A 20,763-nucleotide genomic window follows, 5' to 3' on the forward strand; every position below is an offset into this window, starting at 1 on the left:
TTGATATCGGTTTGGGCGCCTGGACCTACTTTGGTCCACGTTTTATTATATTGACAGCTGTAGATATCACTTTGTCGAATACATTGGTTCTACAACTGCAACACAAAAATACTCCATGAAGCGTGCAAGTCACTATAACAATTACGTTCATATTATATTATTTAAGATCATATTCCAGGAAAAAAATTGATAAGCAGTTTCCATAAACAGTGAAAGAGAGTTTACGTCACGTAGAAAATAGCTTATAGCTAGGAACCCTATTTTGATCTTTAAGCAAAATTTAAAGACTATGTAGTGCGGGTTTGGCAAGGGGTTGGCCCAGTTTCAGTTGCCACGTGGTTAGCCGAAAATTTGGCCAATTTCAGTTGCCGGGTGGTTAGTTGACGATGTGGACAAAAACAGATACCTTGTGGTTAGGCGAGGATTTCGCACGACTCGTTACGAGACGTTACGAGACGGTTAGGCCAGGATTTGGCCCATTTCATTTACCACGTGATAAGGCGAAGATTTTGCCAAGTTCAAAGAGCATGTGGTTATAGGCAATGATTTTAACATTTTAGGAGTGAGTGAGTGAGTGAGTGCTTGGGGTTTAACGTCGTTCTCAACAATTTTTCAGTCATATGACGACGAAGGAATAATTAGGGTGCATGTACGTGTAATGTGCCTCCTTGTTGCAGGACGGATTTCCACCGCTCTTTTATTTAGTGCTGCTTCACTGAGACGACTTACCGAAGGCAAGTAAGACGCCCCGCCCGAGCCATTATACTGATACGGGTCAACCAGTCGTTGCACTATCCCCTTCATGTTGAACGCCAAGCGAGGAAGTTACAACTTCCTCTTTTAAAGTCTTAGGTGTGATTCGATCAAGGATTGATCCTGGATCTACCGGTCCCGAAGCGGACGCTCCACCAACTGTGCTATCCGGGCCGGTAAACATTTTAGGAAGAGGCGTGGAAGATTTGCGATAAATCTGTACCCCATTCAATAAGCCAAAAATCAGACTAAATCTTAGCCTGCAACTGGAAAGTGACTGAATTAGTGTGCATGGTAGCAGGAACGTGTTGTATTAGATTAGTCTTAAGACTAGATTAGGCCAGATGTTTACTAACATCGATAAAGTATCCCAAAAGCCGTTTAAAAAGCGTACCTTTCTGTTTATTGTGATATTGCACCACCGAGATACTGTTATTCAATGTAACCAGAATCGTGGCCATGGTGACAATCGAAAGCGTCGCCATCCTGCAGCATGATTAAAGCTGCTTTGAGAGTTACCTAGCACATCAGAAAAAAATGTCGGCGACTGTTTCCACTCTTCTTCCTAAATAACTCAGATTATGTCATTTGTTGTTTTTTCCAACCGATACGGCGTGAAAAGCAACTCTATAATGCAGTTTATATGGTAAAGAAACATAAGCCTAAAATGAAATCGTTTTGGAGGAATTTTGTATGTCTCAAAATTATCCCTCTATGTTAAGTCTCTTTCCCTACTGGGTTTATCGTAAGCAGAATGCCAATCGGATGTTTCCAAGGCAGCGTGGGTCCGAGATTCTGTGGTATGGCTGACAGTGGCACGCTCGGCTCCCAACCTCGACATATATATTGCAAAGTTCATTAGGGTTTTTAATTTCATTAGGATTTTTAAAAAGAGCGTGCTCTGACGTTGGTTTCTGGATATCCTTGAGCGAATAATATTTTACCAAACCTTACGTCAGATGAATGACGTATTGCTTTATGTCTTACTCTCCCCTGAAGGACACGTCACAAACAACTGACCTATCCAAGATATGACACATCAGTCGACTCCGCGCATAAACGTTCTGAGCCAAACCTTGCCCAACCCGCATTGGTCTCGTTGGGGAAATATTAGAGTGTTTCTGTGAACTGTTACTTTACATATTACTGTGTAAAGTGATAAATTAAATTTAGCTAATTAAAGTTTTCTAGCATGACATTCCCAGCATTATGGAGCAAGCAGAATACTGAATATGAATTCGGACATAATGTAGCGTGCTCGCTTCGGTAGTAAAACCTATTAAGACTATTTATGAGTTTGTTATTTTGCTACCGTTTCACGCGCAGACTTATGAACATGTACTTACAGTAGATTACTGGTAACATTCGACCGTGCCCCCACACACTAACTCATTCTCATAGCAAATACAACCCAGTGTACAGTTAGTTTCCTCGTCGGTCTGCGAAAATTCGTCCTCCGGACTGCAGCCTCTTGTTGTGAAAGCAGGCAGCGTGGTTTGAGGCCATGATGGAGGTTCTTCTGCTCCCAGGAGCACGGCTCCCGTAAGAACCAACAGGATCCACTGTGACAACATGGTGCGGTGTCGGTAGAACTAGTAAGAACTGGGGTCGCTGTCCGCACTAACGGCCTCTTACTGTTACTACTTCATTGAACCACGGTGCCAGATGGTAACTTACAATATATATATTCACATAAGCTCAACAGACACTGAGTAAATAAAACCATGATATCAGTCGGATTTATTAATATTTCAGTTTGAAAATACCACTGTTCTTATTTGATCTGTTTGACGACAAGCGTTTGATAAAGACTTCCTCTGAAGGTGGTTTAAGTACACATTTCAATCTCAGCAATAGTACGTCGGATCGAATCGGAATATCGAAAATCTGCCGTAATAAAGAACGCCATCGATTCTGGGAGCATAATTAATTCGCGTGTCCCGAACGCTCTCGAGTAAATTAAATTTACATTCGGAATCCAGATTAACATGCATGTATTAGCTTTATTTGATGACCTTGAGTCTGAGATATGTTAGACTGCATCATGGTAATATGTAACATTTCTATCAAAACATGTTTCGTGGTAACTTTACCAAAAGCCGTTTTGAAGACAGGAAACGGAACAAGACAGAGCGGTATGGGATAAGCAAGCAGAGAGACAGACTACCATGCTGACAGGTTTTTTCGAAAAATGCAAAAAAGCAGACTATTGCACTGCACAATGCCAACATTTATTTATTTATTTACATTATTGCTTTACGCCATACACAAGAATTTTTCAATAAACGGTGGCGGTTAACTTTATGTGTGTGGGAAACCTTCGTAAACCACTGACATTTGGCATGTTACTGAAGAGCTTTCTCACAAGTGACGTGCAAATATCCACACCTTATTGGTGGAAGACCAATGGTTTTCAGCGAATGTTAGTCCATGGAGGTCACACAAGCAGTGACATCGCGTAATGTCAACATGAACGTTATGTGTTACAACAATTTTCAGTTTACTATGTAAAACCGTTCAAGTGGTAGAACCGCTTCTCAGATATTCATTGTGAACAGTAAATTCTCCATTGAATTGACTTACTACATATTTTCTACGCCATGGCCTCATTCAGTAGAAGTCATTACCGGACCCATTAACTAGTACTATTTCCCTCAGAATACCTGCAACTTTGTAGGGTGCTTAATATGAATATCTTTGACATATCGCCACACTCAAAGAATATTTCATTTATACAACCACCATTTCATTAGATCGATTCTTTCGCTAATTGCTAATCAAACTGGTGAGGGTCGGTTTAGGTTGTCTAGCCGGATATATAGTAATGTCCAGCAGCTCCTAATAAGCTACCAGTTCTGATTTTCTTTCCTTTCCTTACCGTTTAACATTGCTTTCAACATCATGTGGCAACCACACGACGGTCGTCGCAGACATCTGCATGTATTGTGTGCTACCTCACTGGAATGCCATGTCAAAGACACCAGACCCAATATCCTGCTAATCAACGTATTCGGAGACTTGGGCCGCCTAGGTTTACTGTTATTCTGGGCATCTGACGAGTGGAGTACTGCTTGCCGATTTTGTGGTTTTAAGTTAAATAACCTCATTCTGGGTTGAACCCACACTTCTGTGGGGAACGGCTCTTCCTTTTGAGATGACTCTATACCATCTCTACCAGTCGATTATCACACAGCAGTTCTTACTCTGAGAGACAAGTGAGAAGGTTCATGTACCAGGAGTACCAGTTTGATCTCTGATGAGGTATGTTCTGACGACATAATGCTTTATAATAAGAGTGAGGACAAAAGTTTTAGGCAGGTACATGTAGTAAGTGAATGGATGCGTGATAAAATATTGTCCTGTAAAATGTTAGCAGAAAAGATCTGATTCTAAGCTTGCCAAGACCAAATCGAACTTTAAAAAAAACAAACAAAAACATGAAAATAAAATTAGTATATCCATAGATATTGTTCAAGTATCAAGCATCAAACAAAATAACTACACAATTTATATTATAAGACAGAAGCAGCAGCATTAAGGAGCAATGATTATTTATTGCTGAGGTAAAAACTTTCAAAAAGTACTCTTCAGGCAATGATACATGCACTATGTCAAATAAATTAAATCTTCCTCATGATTTCATGGTATTCATGATGATTTCATTTCAAACCATGATTTTATCTGGAAAACATAAGATGGCCAGAAACTTGACCTGGTTGTAACAGAGTTGTGGAGCAAATCTCTGAGGTAGTTAGAACATAGGCAGTAGAGTTTCACTCTCTCAGGGCCTCTATAACAGCATGTTCCAGACTGGTCACTGTCTCTGATGTAGACACAGTCTCCTCTGCACACACAATTGGCAGTGCATCCTCAGCACTTGGCTGAGCCTCCTCATCCACAACACCTGATTCCTGCTGGGGCATCACTAACATACTGGATACCTCCCCATCAGACGCTGATCCCCGGGGAGACACTGAGTACACATGGGGGTTAGTCCTTGGGGAAGTGAGTGGAGAGGCTGGCCACTCTGGACTCCTGTGTGAGCTGGGGGACAGCATGTACACATGTATGACAGTGCCCTGCCCCGCAGAGTCCGCACCCTTCTGGGTGACCAGCACTAACTGACTCCCCCCAACACTAGGAATGTTATGAACAGTCTGAATCTGTACAGGATCAGCTCTCCTCCCTTCAGGGGTCTGGCTTCCCGTAGACTTCACTGAGACGCTTGTTCTATTGTCCGCCTGTGTGATGACACCGGGGTCTTTCTTCTGCCTTTTTCTGGCAGCTGCCGCTACTGCCTGCTCCTCTGCTGTATAAAAGCTGGTTCTCTTAGGGACGCGTCCTGACCGTGTGGTCTGACACATATTCTCCAGAACCCGGGATGTATCCTCCTCATCACTGGAGCTACCAGCATCTTTCTTGGCGATGGTTCTGAACTCCTCATTGTCCTCATCATCATCCTCCAGGTCTACGGGCACACACGGGCCTTCTAGTACCACCGCACCACCAGGTTCTCTTCATGGCAAGAACAATGAAAAACAAGGTTAGCATAAACTTAATAATGATAAAAGAGTTCCAGTGAATACACTTTGGATTCTTTGGTGATGTCATTAGGGGACATGGCGAAAGGTGCTAATGCTTAACATTTCCACTTAGAGCAAGCACGACTCGGTCTTCTCATTTTCTTAGAAGAAGGAAGTAAAGTTAGACGTGATTTACCCAGACATTTTTTTTTTTTTTCAGATCGAGAGCTCACCTAGTGATTAATAGATCAGGACTAGATTCGAAAGAGATGCTTGCAATTTCACAGCACAAGGAAAATACTATTGTTAACTGACTTACAAAATGATCGTTGCGTTGACCTGTTCTGACCTACAGTGTTATTGACATGATCCTTAGACTGATCTGTTCTGATCTGATGAACCAGACCATAGTAACAGCACTGTAAGCTGTACGTCACCATTACAGTTACATGCTAGTATAACAGTACAGACAGCTACATGAATCCAACACCAGCTGTGATCTGACCAAAGAGGACATCAGACTGACCATCTGATGAACCAGACCATAGTAACAGCACTGTAAGCTGTACATCACCATTACAGTTACATGCTAGTATAACAGTACAGACGGCTTTGTGAATCAAACACCAGCTGTGATCTGACCAAAGAGGACATCAGACTGACCATCTGATGAAACAGACCATAGTAACAGCACTGTAAGCTGTACATCACCATTACAGTTACATGCTAGTATAACAGTACAGACGGCTTTGTGAATCCAACACCAGCTGTGATCTGACCAAAGAGGACATCAGACTGACCATCTGATGAACCAGACCATAGTAACAGCACTGTAAGCTGTACGTCACCATTACAGTTACATGCTAGTATAACAGTACAGACGGCTTTGTGAATCCAACACCAGCTGTGATCTGACCAAAGAGGACATCAGACTGACCATCTGATGAACCAGACCATAGTAACAGCACTGTAAGCTGTACCTCACCATTACAGTTACATGCTAGTATAACAGTACAGACAGCTACATGAATCCAACACCAGCTGTGATCTGACCAAAGAGGACATCAGACTGACCATCTGATGAACCAGACCATAGTAACAGCACTGTAAGCTGTACATCACCATTACAGTTACATGCTAGTATAACAGTACAGACAGCTACATGAATCCAACACCAGCTGTGATCTGACCAAAGAGGACATCAGACTGACCATCTGATGAACCAGACCATAGTAACAGCACTGTAAGCTGTACATCACCATTACAGTTACATGCTAGTATAACAGTACAGACAGCTACATGAATCCAACACCAGCTGTGATCTGATCAAAGAGGACATCAGACTGACCATCTGATGAAACAGACCATAGTAACAGCACTGTAAGCTGTACGTCACCATTACAGTTACATGCTAGTATAACAGTACTGACAGCTACATGAATCCAACACCAGCTGTGATCTGACCAAAGAGGACATCAGACTGACCATCTGATGAACCAGACCATAGTAACAGCACTGTAAGCTGTACGTCACCATTACAGTTACATGCTAGTATAACAGTACAGACAGCTACATGAATCCAACACCAGCTGTGATCTGACCAAAGAGGACATCAGACTGACCTGTTCTGATCTGATGAAACAGACCATAGTAACAACACTGTAAGCTGTACGTCACCATTACAGTTACATGCTAGTATAACAGTACAGACAGCTACATGAATCCAACACCAGCTGTGATCTGACCAAAGAGGACATCAGACTGACCATCTGATGAACCAGACCATAGTAACAGCACTGTAAGCTGTACGTCACCATTACAGTTACATGCTAGTATAACAGTACAGACAGCTACATGAATCCAACACCAGCTGTGATCTGACCAAAGAGGACATCAGACTGACCATCTGATGAACCAGACCATAGTAACAGCACTGTAAGCTGTACATCACCATTACAGTTACATGCTAGTATAACAGTACAGACAGCTACATGAATCCAACACCAGCTGTGATCTGACCAAAGAGGACATCAGACTGACCATCTGATGAACCAGACCATAGTAACAGCACTGTAAGCTGTACATCACCATTACAGTTACATGCTAGTATAACAGTACAGACAGCTTCGTGTATCCAACACCAGCTGTGATCTGACCAAAGAGGACATCAGACTGACCATCTGATGAACCAGACCATAGTAACAGCACTGTAAGCTGTACATCACCATTACAGTTACATGCTAGTATAACAGTACAGACAGCTACATGAATCCAACACCAGCTGTGATCTGATCAAAGAGGACATCAGACTGACCATCTGATGAAACAGACCATAGTAACAGCACTGTAAGCTGTACGTCACCATTACAGTTACATGCTAGTATAACAGTACAGACAGCTACATGAATCCAACACCAGCTGTGATCTGACCAAAGAGGACATCAGACTGACCTGTTCTGATCTGATGAACCAGACCATAGTAACAGCACTGTAAGCTGTACGTCACCATTACAGTTACATGCTAATATAACAGTATAGACAGCTACATGAATCCAACACCAGCTGTGATCTGACCAAAGAGGACATCAGACTGACCATCTGATGAACCAGACCATAGTAACAGCACTGTAAGCTGTACATCACCATTACAGTTACATGCTAGTATAACAGTACAGACAGCTACATGAATCCAACACCAGCTGTGATCTGACCAAAGAGGACATCAGACTGACCATCTGATGAACCAGACCATAGTAACAGCACTGTAAGCTGTACATCACCATTACAGTTACATGCTAGTATAACAGCACAGACAGCTACATGAATCCAACACCAGCTGTGATCTGACCAAAGAGGACATCAGACTGCCCTGTTCTGATCTGATGAACCAGACCATAGTAACAGCACTGTAAGCTGTACGTCACCATTACAGTTACATGCTAGTATAACAGTACAGACGGCTTTGTGAATCAAACACCAGCTGTGATCTGACCAAAGAGGACATCAGACTGACCATCTGATGAACCAGACCATAGTAACAGCACTGTAAGCTGTACGTCACCATTACAGTTACATGCTAGTATAACAGTACAGACAGCTTCGTGTATCCAACACCAGCTGTGATCTGACCAAAGAGGACATCAGACTGACCAACTGATGAACCAGACCATAGTAACAGCACTGTAAGCTGTACCTCACCATTACAGTTACATGCTAGTATAACAGTACTGACAGCTACATGAATCCAACACCAGCTGTGATCTGACCAAAGAGGACATCAGACTGACCATCTGATGAACCAGACCATAGTAACAGCACTGTAAGCTGTACATCACCATTACAGTTACATGCTAGTATAACAGTACAGACAGCTACATGAATCCAACACCAGCTGTGATCTGACCAAAGAGGACATCAGACTGACCATCTGATGAACCAGACCATAGTAACAGCACTGTAAGCTGTACATCACCATTACAGTTACATGCTAGTATAACAGTACAGACAGCTACATGAATCCAACACCAGCTGTGATCTGACCAAAGAGGACATCAGACTGACCTGTTCTGATCTGCAGTCTCCTTCTCTGCTGAATCATCACTTTCCTCGAAGTGTTGAGCATGTGCCCTCCTCCCTGTAAAACATAAAACCTTCATTTAGCACTACATGAATATCCCACCCCAACCCTTTACCCTCATTACATTACACTTCCTTGTCACTTTTGCGCTACTGACACATGTCCACTGGTTCAATGATGCAGTAGCATGCCAACATGATAACAATGCACATGTATTACACTAAATGGTAATTTTTAAGGAAAGAATTTCAAAAAGTCATACATTTTTGGACTACTGAATCTGAAAGTGACAAAATATGAAAAACAAGGTTGACATGTATTTAGGCTATGGAGATGTATGTTTATGCCAATTAAATTGCATGCATACAAATGTACATGTATTAAACTTTAACAGAAGACCTTAGTTGTGATACCATTTCAACTTACTTGCAGTTTTCCGTTTTCTGCCCACCTTCTTTGGCTTGCCCTCAGAGCTCTCTTCCTCATCACCTTGACCCTTTGTCCTCTTTTTAACCCTCCCCTTTCCCTTTCCAGCCGCCTTCTTTCTTGGGGCTTTGTCTTCACCTTCATCAGATACATTCTCAAACACAGACATGTCGATCTTCTTTCTCTCTTCTACAGATAACAAACGGGACAGACTTAATGATAACTCTGTGATTGTGTACTGCTATCATGTATTTATGCCTTCAACTGGACCCACAAAGAAGTTTCCAGATTAAGCAGCGAGAGCTTAGAGCCATGCCCTACATTAAATAATGCTTAACTGTATACCCCTAAATTGCAATAGAAGGCCAACAGTGGTCGCCCACTTTAACAGATCACATTTAACACTTTTAAAGGTTTATCCAACACCATTTATGCCATACTGGAGTTCTGTGCCCTGATAATAAGCCAACAGAAGTCCACTTAGATAACATGCACATTTAGTACTTTATAAAAAGTTTTACCCATGCTGAACATCTAAACACTTATCTACATGTAAAATCCTAACACTCTAAAAGTGGCTAAGTTTATACAAACAACTACCGGTATGTTAAAATTCATAAATGCACCAACCACTTACTTAAAGCCTTGTCTACCTGAGATCTGTTATATTTTTCTTCTCGCTTGAACTTTTTCTGCAATATAAAGTTTACACTGGGTTAATCAACATCTGAAAAGCATTTTACTCAGCATAAAATATAAAGTATAACTACTAAGTTGGTAGAGCATGACATACACACAGTTACGTGTATAAACAGAGGCCAGAGCAGATAATGGGAATTTTGAAGACAGTTGCCAAGTTCAAGCCTAAATGCTGAGGACATATTCAGGTGGCTGCAAATAACGAAATGTTTGAGACTGTTGCTACAAGGGGAAATAGGGGATTATTTGAAGATTGTTGCCATGTTCAGGTGAAACTGTTGCCAGGCTCAGGTGACGGTATATAGAGGGATGTTTGAAAACTGTTGTCAGGTTCAAGTGAGGTCAAATAGGGGAATGTGTGAAGACTACCACCATGTAAACATTACAGATAGATCAGGCCTGTCCATGGGGTCGTGAAAAGGGTTATCATGTCGTATGACCTTTACAGCTGTATTACTAACACTGGGAGTATGAAGTGGAAAAGTGTCTTCTCACCTTGAGATCATATCTGTTCCTCCTCTTGAACAGATTGCTCATCATGGAGAAGTCTGTTCCCACAACACTCAAGGCATAGTAAAATCTTTCTGTCTCTGAAAACACAAATACACTCTGCTACAAATCTGAAGGCTACAGAGTTTATATGGTACAGGTCACCTTTAATGAACTATATTGAAGTTGATCATGAACTATGATGCAGACACCTGCTGTCAGAAGAGCAAGGACGCGACTCATGATTTCTTCTGATCCGTTTTAGCCGAGTTACATGTGCCTGGTGGTAAATCTGGGGTAGCTAATCAAAGGTTACTCCATCCAGACTCACTAACAACGTGACCCTTGTCTCACCTTTCTCTGTCCAGTTTTTGCTAAGATGCCTGGTTCTGAAACTGGAAGAGGTGATCAAAGAATCGGTCTCGTCCACAACTCCAATGTCTGACATCTCTGACTGGTCACTTGGCTTCTCTATCACTAAACTGTTGAATTTGGGAAAAAGGTGAGAGACAAAGAGAAGCAAATGTCCTTACGTACACATACAACATACACAAAACCTTTAGTACAGTGATAGGTGGCAATATTACAGCTTTAAAAAATGAGTCATGAAGTAACCACTTAGAAGATACATAATAATAACAAGACCCAACTTCATAACAAATCTAGTTTTACCACATTGCACCAGTCTAATCTTAATACAAAACAAATGGAAATTTAGTCCAGACTATAGACTACACATTTGAACAAACTAAGTGCCTTAATACCTTTACCTAATAGATCTGCATTGTATTGAATATAAAAAAAAAAAATACAAAAAACAAACAAGTGAGTTCATCAATACGGGAGTGAAATGACATAAAGCTTTAAAGCTGGTAACAGCAAGAGGCATCTACATCCTTCTCATGTATACTGGGCAACATAATATTGTTACATCAATTCTACGTTTTTATTTTATCTGTTCCTCAGATATCTCAGCATACAAACCTCTCTTCATTCAGTATGATAGAGCCATCCGGCCCAATCTTCACCTGTGGAACAGGCAGCTCTTCATCCTTCTCCATCACCTCTTGGGAACCTCCATCTTTAAGTGCATCAGAGACATCATGCCCAGATTCAACGGCTTTCTTTTTCTCACGGACCCTTCAATACAAGATCGATATCAGAGCTCCTTATGTATACATGTATATTATGACTACATCTGGCACATACTTCAGCCTGTAGCAGCTTCCTACATGTATATCATGACTACATCTGGCAGATGCTTCAGCTTGTAGCCTCTTCCTACATGTATATCATGACTACATTGTACATCTGGCACATACTTCAGCCTGTAGCAGCTTCCTACATGTATATCATGACTACATCTGGCACATACTTCAGCCTGTACCAGCTTCCCACACGTATACCAAGACTACATCTGGCACATACTTCAGCCTGTACCAGCTTCCTACATGTATATCATGACTACATCTGGCACATACTTCAGCCTGTAGCAGCTTCCTACACGTATATCATGACTACATCTGGCAGATACTTCAGCTTGTAGTCTCTTCCTACATGTATATCATGACTACATTGTACATCTGGCACATACTTCAGCCTGTAGCAGCTTCCTACATGTATATCAATACTACATCTGGCAGATACTTTAGCCTGTAGCTGATTGCTACATGTATCTCATGACTACATCTGGCACATACTTCAGCCTGTACCAGCTTCCTACATGTATATCATGACTACATCTGGCACATACTCCAGCTTGTAGCCGATTCCTACACGTATATCATGACTACATCTGGCACATACTTCAGCCTGTAGCCGATTCCTACATGTATATCATGACTACATCTGGCAGATACTTCAGCCTGTACCAGCTTTCTCCATGTATATCATGACTACATTTGACAGATACTTCAGCCTACAGCAGCTTTCTCCATGTATATCATGACTACATCTGGCAGATACTTCAGCTTGTAGTAGTTTCCTCCCTATATATTTTGATTTATGACATGTACGTGTAGATAGAGAGTGAGTACAAGAGTGTTCAGCACGCCATAGCTTCTTATGTTATCACATACTGTAAATCTTCCAGCCTTTTCAAGCACTAAAGTACTTTTTCCAGTGGAATTTAAGCATAAAATTAGTATTGAAATGACGACAAAATGATTTGTTTGTGTCATTAAAGATGCAAGTTTAAAAAACTGTGTAAATTAGTTGTCTACGCCCATACCTCTCTCAAATTGTTTCAAAATATCGGTTTGAGACATAGCTGAAAAGGTTGTAGATTTACATGTACAGAGGTTGTGACTATAGGATGGTTCATCATGTCACAAACCATGTTACACACCTAATTATTTATTTATTTACTGGTGTTTTAGGCCAATTTCATGAGTATTTCACTCATATGACGGTGGTCAGCAATATGGTAAGACACCTTGAAGAGCCTGAGAGAACTCATAACCATCTGCTCGATGATAACAGCAAAGAGGAAGCCAGCTTGAGCTGGAATTAACTCATAGCAACCACATTAGTGAGATGCTCACAGAGATTACAAAAGCTAAGATTACAAGAGTGTCATTCATTCATTTGTTCGTTCATTCACTGTAGCCTCAGCAGCTCAGTCTGCTTCAGGGGCAGCAGATAAAGAGTCAATCCTGGGACGGGTCACACCTAAGAGCTTAAAAGAGGAAGTTGTAGCTTCCTTGCTTGGCGTTCAGCATTAAGGGGATAGTGCAACAATTGGTTGACCCATATCAGTATAATGGCTCGGGGAAGACTGCATACTTGTCTTCGGTAAGTCGTCTCAGTGAACCAGCACTAGATAAAAGATCAGTGGAAATCCATCTCGGAACAAGGAGGCAGCACTCTAAGGACAGCTTCATCGTCACACGACTGAAAAATTGTTAAGTATGGTGTTAAACCCTAACCACTCACTCATTCATTCATTCATTTATTTATTAATTTATTTGATTGGCGTTCAACGCCGTACTCAAGAATATTTCACTTGTATGACGGTGGCCAGCATTACAGTGGGGCAGAGCCCTGGGGAACCCACGACCATCCGCAGGTTGCTGAAAGACCTTCCCCTGTACGGCCGGAGAGGAAGCCAGCACGAGCTGGACTTGAACTCAGAGCGACCGCATTGGTGAGAGACTCCTGGGTCATTATGCTGCGCTAGCGCGCTAACCAACCATTCATTCATTCATACAAACATACTTGTACACAGGATCTATGATACAGGTATATAAAATATTGTAAATGCAAAAAAACTATAATGTCCTTAAATCCAATAGCAAACATGGGTCACTATGGGACCTTTACATGCAATTACTTACTTCATGGGATTTTTAATGGGATTCCAATATATCAAATCCTTCATGAGCATTTTGAATTTATCAGGTGGTTTGTCAACAGGGGCTTGAACTCTTGGCAGTCTCCGTTTATGTTTTGGTGCTGGTGGAGGGGACTGAAAAAAATATATCACAATATCACACTGATAATGTACATCAAAATTAAATACTGATCTTTTACAAGTAGAATATGACGTTTTTTTTATTGCACAACATGTGCAGCACTCAAGTATAACAGCATCAGTCTTACTGTGGTGCATTTTACAGAAGAATGTTAACAACCACATTGCTTGAATGGGGGGGGGGGTTAATCATTATCTAATACAATGAAATACAGATATACTGCCTCTTTAACAACTCCTTATGCAAAGTACTTCATCAACATTTTGGATGTAACCAACATCACAATTTTTTTTTTTACAAATACTGGTATTACTCATCTAATTTTTTCAGTTTATGTTTCAATCCATGATGAGCAAGCACTATATCTGAAATAATCATCTGTAAACAACAGAACAGTATGCAATACATTTCTTAGATCACCTGCTAACAATCTTCCTGTTGGTAACCACAATTTTAATTGCTTTGTTTTAAACAGTTTCACAGGTCAGCTGTCATGCTTGGAACATCTTTGCAAATCAAAACGGCATCATCACTTACTGATTTTTGGTCACAACATTTGAAAAATTTTTTCAACCAATAAAATTGTAGGAGATATGTGTTTTCATGCGATTTCAGCTAATGCATTTACTATGAATGTATTACTGACTTTCTTCATGTTTCATAAATACAATTATATACATGTATGCTGTTTCTTCTTATTTATGTACTGTTACAGTGGATCTCTGTCAAGAGCAAACTGTACCATTTGCCACTTACCCTCATTATATTCCAAGACAACCCCATCGTTCATTCATCCACTGCGTATGCCTTACCTCCTTAACCTCCTCTTCATCTTTAGAGGGTTCACTCTCAGCTACTGACCCTGAGGTGGAGAGGCGGGCGTTGTGGCTGGGTGGAGGGCATTCAGGGTGAGTGGGTGGGAGTGGGGGTGTGAACACTTCATGGTTTCCATACTCAGCCACCTCCCCTGCTATCACAACCTCAGCTCCTACTCGCTCTCCACAGCTGTCTACTGCATCACTGTAATATCGGACAGTGATTGTAATATGAGACATTAAATGTAATATCCAAAACTATGACATCAGACAGTGACTGTAAGGTCAGACAGTGACTGTACATGTAATATCAGACAGTGACTAATATCAGACATTGACTGTAATATCAGACACTTACTGTAATATCAGACATTGACAGTAATATCAGAAAGTGACTATAATGTCAGACAGTGACTATAATGTCAGACAGTGACTGTACATTGTACAGGTAATATCAGACAGTGACTATCAGCATGACTGCAATATCAGAAGGACAGTAACCTCAAACAGTGACTGTACTATCTGACAGTGACTGTAATACAAAACAGTAACTGTAATATGAAACACTGACTATTATATTCGACAGTGGCTATTACCTCAGACAGTGAATGTAATATCAGAAAGTGACCATAATGTCAGACAGTGACTATAATGTCAGACAGTGACTGTACATTGTACATGTAATAACAGGCAGTGACTATCAGCATGACTGCAATATCAGAAGGACAATAACCTCAAACAGTGGATGTACTATCTGACAGTGACTGTACTATCTGACAGTGACTGTAATACAAAACAGTAACTGTAATACGAAACACTGACTATTATATTCGACAGTGGCTATTACCTCAGACAGTGAATGTAATATCAGACAGTGACTGAAATACCAGGCAGTCACTAACAGGCCACTAAATCTGGCGCAAACGAAGCGATGGTACAAACATTAGCTACGAATGTAATTTTGCAGACCAATAAATTGGTTGCGCCAATCTGTCCCCCGGAACCCAGAACGTTCCCACAAATGCAGCGCTTGAACTGCGCATCGATTAATGGGTATATATGTATTAGAGTTACCCACACAAGGCTGCTGGTCATCCTCAGAGTAAGATGTAACGCCAGCTACCACAAAATAGAAGTCCTGTCAGTTGTTAGAGCTACCTCTTCCCAAGATGTTTTAATCCAAAACAAGCACTAATCCGACTGTAAACCAAAGTCGTCATTTGGTGGCATGATTCTGCTAGAAACTTGAACACAACGCCATGATGCACTAAATGCAGTCATCAGCTTTCTGCTCTCACCAAATTTTGTCGAGGTCTGTGCTCTATTTCTTAATTGGGTTAATACATCTGCGCTGTCTCCTGCCATTTGTGCAGACAAGCCCACCCCACAAAACACCATTTAATCTCGCGACTTTCGTGTCAAAACAAAATATTAAAACTTTTGGCAATGAAAGTACTATTCGACTTTCAGCCACAATTTCCTGCCGTGAGCGTGCCCACTACATGTTTCCTTGTTATTTTATCACTTTAAAAACATGAATGTACTACAGCTGAAAATCTCCTTTTGAATTGGTTACCAACAATGTTATAAAAACATTCAAAGTGCCATGCCACTAGCACACCACCTCCACACAGTCAGCTGGCTAATAGTATTCCACTACCATCCAAACCATGGGTACGGTCACTGGCTCACAGCAACATTCTTTCTTGTTTGCATTCAGATCAGCTTGTACTACCAGTCAGTTTAACATACCAAAGAACCTGTGGAGATGTGGTCCTTTCTGTAGCAGTTCTGGACTCAGAGACTTCATCCTGAGCCACCCTGGGGGTGTCCGACAGATCAGCTGTCAAGTCAGAACCATGCAAAGGTGTTACAGGTTGGACGTTTAGTTGATTAGAAGTTTGTGTAGTGTCCAATGCTTTATTGGCAGACCTCCTGAAAACAAAATAAATCATGTGTGATGTACATGTCTGATATCATCAGTATAATGTTTATAATAGTATCACTTTAGTATAGTCCTTAAAATTATATCAGGAATCCTTGAAGGATATTGATATCTTAAAAGTAAAATGTTTATGTTTTTCTCTGGATGACAGTCCATGTTAAATAAAGTGTTACCCCTCTAGAATACTGCCCTTCAGCAATCACCATATACAAGTACATGTATACCTACACAGTGCATGTTCGATTGCATACCCACGGCCAATTATCAAATCCGAAACACGACAAGCTCAGATCGGAGCACCTCACAAACTTATTTCAGTTCCTAAGCATTACAATAATGCCGTGTCTTTCACAATTTTATCGCATACATTGCAGGCCTGTAATTACTGCATGTTTATGGTGAAAGACAGACAAGCTCAAAGTCTATATAACTATTTATAACTATAAACTAGACCATGTAGACACATACATATAACAACCATTACACATTTTAAACCATTTATGTATGATACGTGTGTATGCTTGGGGTTTTAACACATACATCAAATTTTCAGTCACATGATGACGAGGAGTCAATAGGTGTGTGTACACATATGTATATTGTGTCTTCTTGGGGCAGGGTGAGTCCATGCTGCCAAAGTACTGCCATCACTGAAGTATCAAGCAGAAGACACCAGACATGACACCCACCCAGTCACATTATACCAACACCCGGCCAACCAGTCATTTTTCCTTGCTCTGACCTCTCAGTGCTGAGCACCGAGGCAGCAGCAAGTAACATTTTTAAAATCTTTGCTATGACCCGACCCAGGTCTGATCCTGAGGTCTCCCGACTTCATAAAGCAATTATGAACAGTACTGGTGACTCAAATCAAAGATTACAGTTTTGTGGGAAATAAAGAAAATTATGCCACAAAAAGTTATAAAAAATTTTGGGGGCATATTTCATGTCCCAAAAATACTTCCTCTCACTGGCTAGAAGTTTTCAGGAATCACATCAACTTACCGGTTAAGTGGAATCAGCTTCACAACGATGATTTAGCCCAAAGAATTGTTTTGACAACTATCACCCTTAATGACATGACTGCAGGTTATTTAATTTCCATACCGACTGCCACGGCCTTACATAGTCTGCAGACATTTTTAGGTTCCATGAAAAAAACTGAAAACTTATTTTTGTACTTCTTTATGCTACGACACGTCCTCAATTGCATTTAAAGTCATGAAAAGCCATGTTTTAATCGTATTGCTTAAATTTTTCTGGGCATTCTGTGAACTATCGTATTAGTTATGTCGTCATTATTGTCATAACTATCAAGCATACACACCTGGTCCTCGATTTACCGGCCTCTGAAAGGTTAGGCTTAACACGGTTGGCAAACCGACTGCGCAGTCTTGCAGCTGGCTTGGTGATCTCTTTGTCAGTCTTTTCTGGAGATGGTGATTGCACTTTGTTTTGTAGACTGTTCACCTGACCAGAGGATTTCTGTCCTGTGTCCAGTGGTTTTTCTTTTATCTTCGTTAGTTCTACCTCCTCACATCTGGACTGCTGAGATGTGCATTTAGAGCTGCTGTCTTTGATATTCTCACTGCCTGAGTTAGTCACTATGGCTACATTTGGCACAGTTGCTGCCTCACACCTCTCTCCATCAAGAGTATTTCCCCTTTGAACAGCTACTTGCTGTACTCTTGATAAGGGGCTGGGTTGTGTGTTTTGAGTTACTATTGAACCTGCTGGTGGATTATCAGCACTATTCCCTCTGACCTTGTGACCAGTACTCTCCAGGGCTGTCTCATTATCTTTAGCACTGACAGTTGGTTTGTCTTGAGGTGCAACAGAGGGGCAAGGCTTATCTTCTACTTTTGAAGGTCGGCTACCAGGAGGTTTACCGCCACGAGAACCTAAATTAGGTTTCACCTGAAGTCTGGACCTCCTCATAGACATCATGGAAACCTTTTGTTCTCTCACCTATACTTTAATATACCAAAAAAAAAAAATGAAAACACAAAGAAAAGTCTTTAGGAAAGTGAACACGGGAAAGGATATCCATATCTTGGCTCTTTGATAAACTTTGTTACTCACACTTGGTTGGTGATTTTATGATCAGCCAGGGTCATGGTGCATGTCAGCTTGCCACCTGTACATCACACAAAAGAAACCCTAATCTCTATTGAAATATTTTGTGGTGATGAACGTGTCAAACCTAACCGTAAGAGCAAAACCTTTTTCATAATGTAGCTGCAAACAGGACTGATTTATTTCTTTATATCTATTATTAGGTTTTATAGCCAAGCTCATGAATTTTTCTCTTATATGACAGTAGTCACCTTTATTAATGGAAGAAACAGCAGTGGTCATTGTAAACCACCAACTTTTAACTGGCCAACTTTTCCACAGCTCTTATGAACAGATTTTCACTCGTAGCATGCTGAAATTGTACAAGTACAAGCATGTATTGTGGGTGGGAGGCTGGTAATTACTGCTTGATTTCTTTCATGTAAATCGTCAGAAAAGCCATCTGAGCCTCTTATAGCTACCAAACCATGATAACAGAAGAAATGGAGGATGGTAAAGTCAAAAAGTTTCCACAGAAACCACTTCAGTCTGCAGTTATACACACGATAGATAGCGTGGAAAGTGTTTAATGTTACTCACCATGTAGCCCAAAGCTAAGCTGGAAGTTCCTACCATAACACCCAGCTTTGGTCATCTAGACATCACGCAGACAATTTCACCCAAAAACCCACCTCGGACACTACTATATGTTTGCTATCCACCGATTCCCTAAAATGCTCAAAATGTAATATGTCCAAGCCAGAACTGATGAGCCATTTTTCAACAGTAATGTGTGGAATTTTTTTTTATTCACGTTGATTTGAGTTGTCTGATTCGAAAGATTAAAGGCTGGATACTACGGAAAGATGGTTTACCAAATGCGGGCTTTGACATATTACATTTTGCGTGTTTTAGGGAATCGGTGGATAGCAAAATTACGGTAGGGTTCGTGCTGGGTTTTTAAGGGAAACTGGCCGCATATAAGTGTATATGATCGAAGCTGGGCGCTATGGTAGGAACGTCCAGCTTAGCTTTTGACTACTCACAATGATGTATGATTCTCTCTAAACCTGTCAGTTCACAATTGCATTACAGTACTCAAAAGAGAGTGGAAGGCCACATGCAACTTTTCACAGCCACCAACGAATGACAAAAAAAAAACCCTCGAAAATTTCACTTTCCAAGTATATGAACGTTTTGTTTAATTTTGCTACAGGGATTCGACATTTTATGCTCTAATTTCATCATATACCCACAATCATATTATACAACATGTCGATTTTATTAGTACTGTGTAACTAATTATTTATGTGCTTTTAACCTATAGCATTCATATGATGCTACGTATAAAATATCGCCACGCTTTTTAGACGACACAGATCAAGTGCAACAGCGATATCACGCTAGAAATGTTCAGCACTGATCACAAATATATACCACGAAATCTGGGCTCAGAGTGAATCTTCCCATGCTTGTCCCCGCTCAGGAACTTTAAACGTGTTACCTTCTCCACTAAGTTCTTATGAATATTGGAAAATAGACAGCCTGCTACAATAGATTTACCTCATTAATCCACTACAAGTTTACAATTCAGCATATTCAAGAATGGTACACCCTTCAAGAATGAAAGATGATAACTTCACGAATTCGACACTCTCCATGGAAGCCATTTTGTTTATACGAGTGTAGGTTAACTCATACCTTTACGTCAAACAGCCCAACTCAATTCAACTTCTAGCAGGCCATGAGACCGATATGCAGCTCCATTAGCGCAATTTTGTGCAAAAAAATGCGACAAAGTCACATGAAGCATGCCTTGATTAGCTGTTTGTTTTCTCATGTCATTTGTGAAACCCCAAACAACTTGAATAAACATTTTTACTTACGTGGCAGAGGTGATAAGCGTGCCAGCGTGGCGCAATGACTCAGGAGCCTCTCACTTACGCAGTTGCGGCGAGTTCAAGTCCAGTTCAGGCCAGTGTATGTATGATGGTATGTATGTATATGT

At 40.9% G+C, this 20,763-nt stretch overlaps 1 protein-coding gene across 1 annotated transcript; it reads right to left on the reverse strand.

Annotated features, from left to right (window-relative positions):
* Nucleotides 1-4,236: 4,236 nt before the first annotated feature.
* LOC135468685 (transcription factor TFIIIB component B'' homolog) lies at nt 4,237-18,668 on the reverse strand. The gene is made up of 11 exons (XM_064747070.1): nt 18,028-18,668; nt 16,508-16,690; nt 14,753-14,960; nt 13,803-13,933; nt 11,452-11,607; nt 10,822-10,949; nt 10,474-10,568; nt 9,917-9,971; nt 9,280-9,468; nt 8,838-8,910; nt 4,237-5,268 (listed from the first exon to the last, which is right to left on the reverse strand). The coding sequence occupies exons 1-11, from the start codon at nt 18,645-18,647 to the stop codon at nt 4,527-4,529; spliced, it is 2,580 nt and encodes an 859-aa protein (XP_064603140.1). The 5' UTR covers nt 18,648-18,668; the 3' UTR covers nt 4,237-4,526.
* Nucleotides 18,669-20,763: the final 2,095 nt, after the last annotated feature.

The sequence above is a fragment of the Liolophura sinensis genome, chromosome 6 (assembly GCF_032854445.1).
Source record: "Liolophura sinensis isolate JHLJ2023 chromosome 6, CUHK_Ljap_v2, whole genome shotgun sequence".
NCBI classification, from domain to species: Eukaryota; Metazoa; Mollusca; class Polyplacophora; order Chitonida; family Chitonidae; genus Liolophura; species Liolophura sinensis.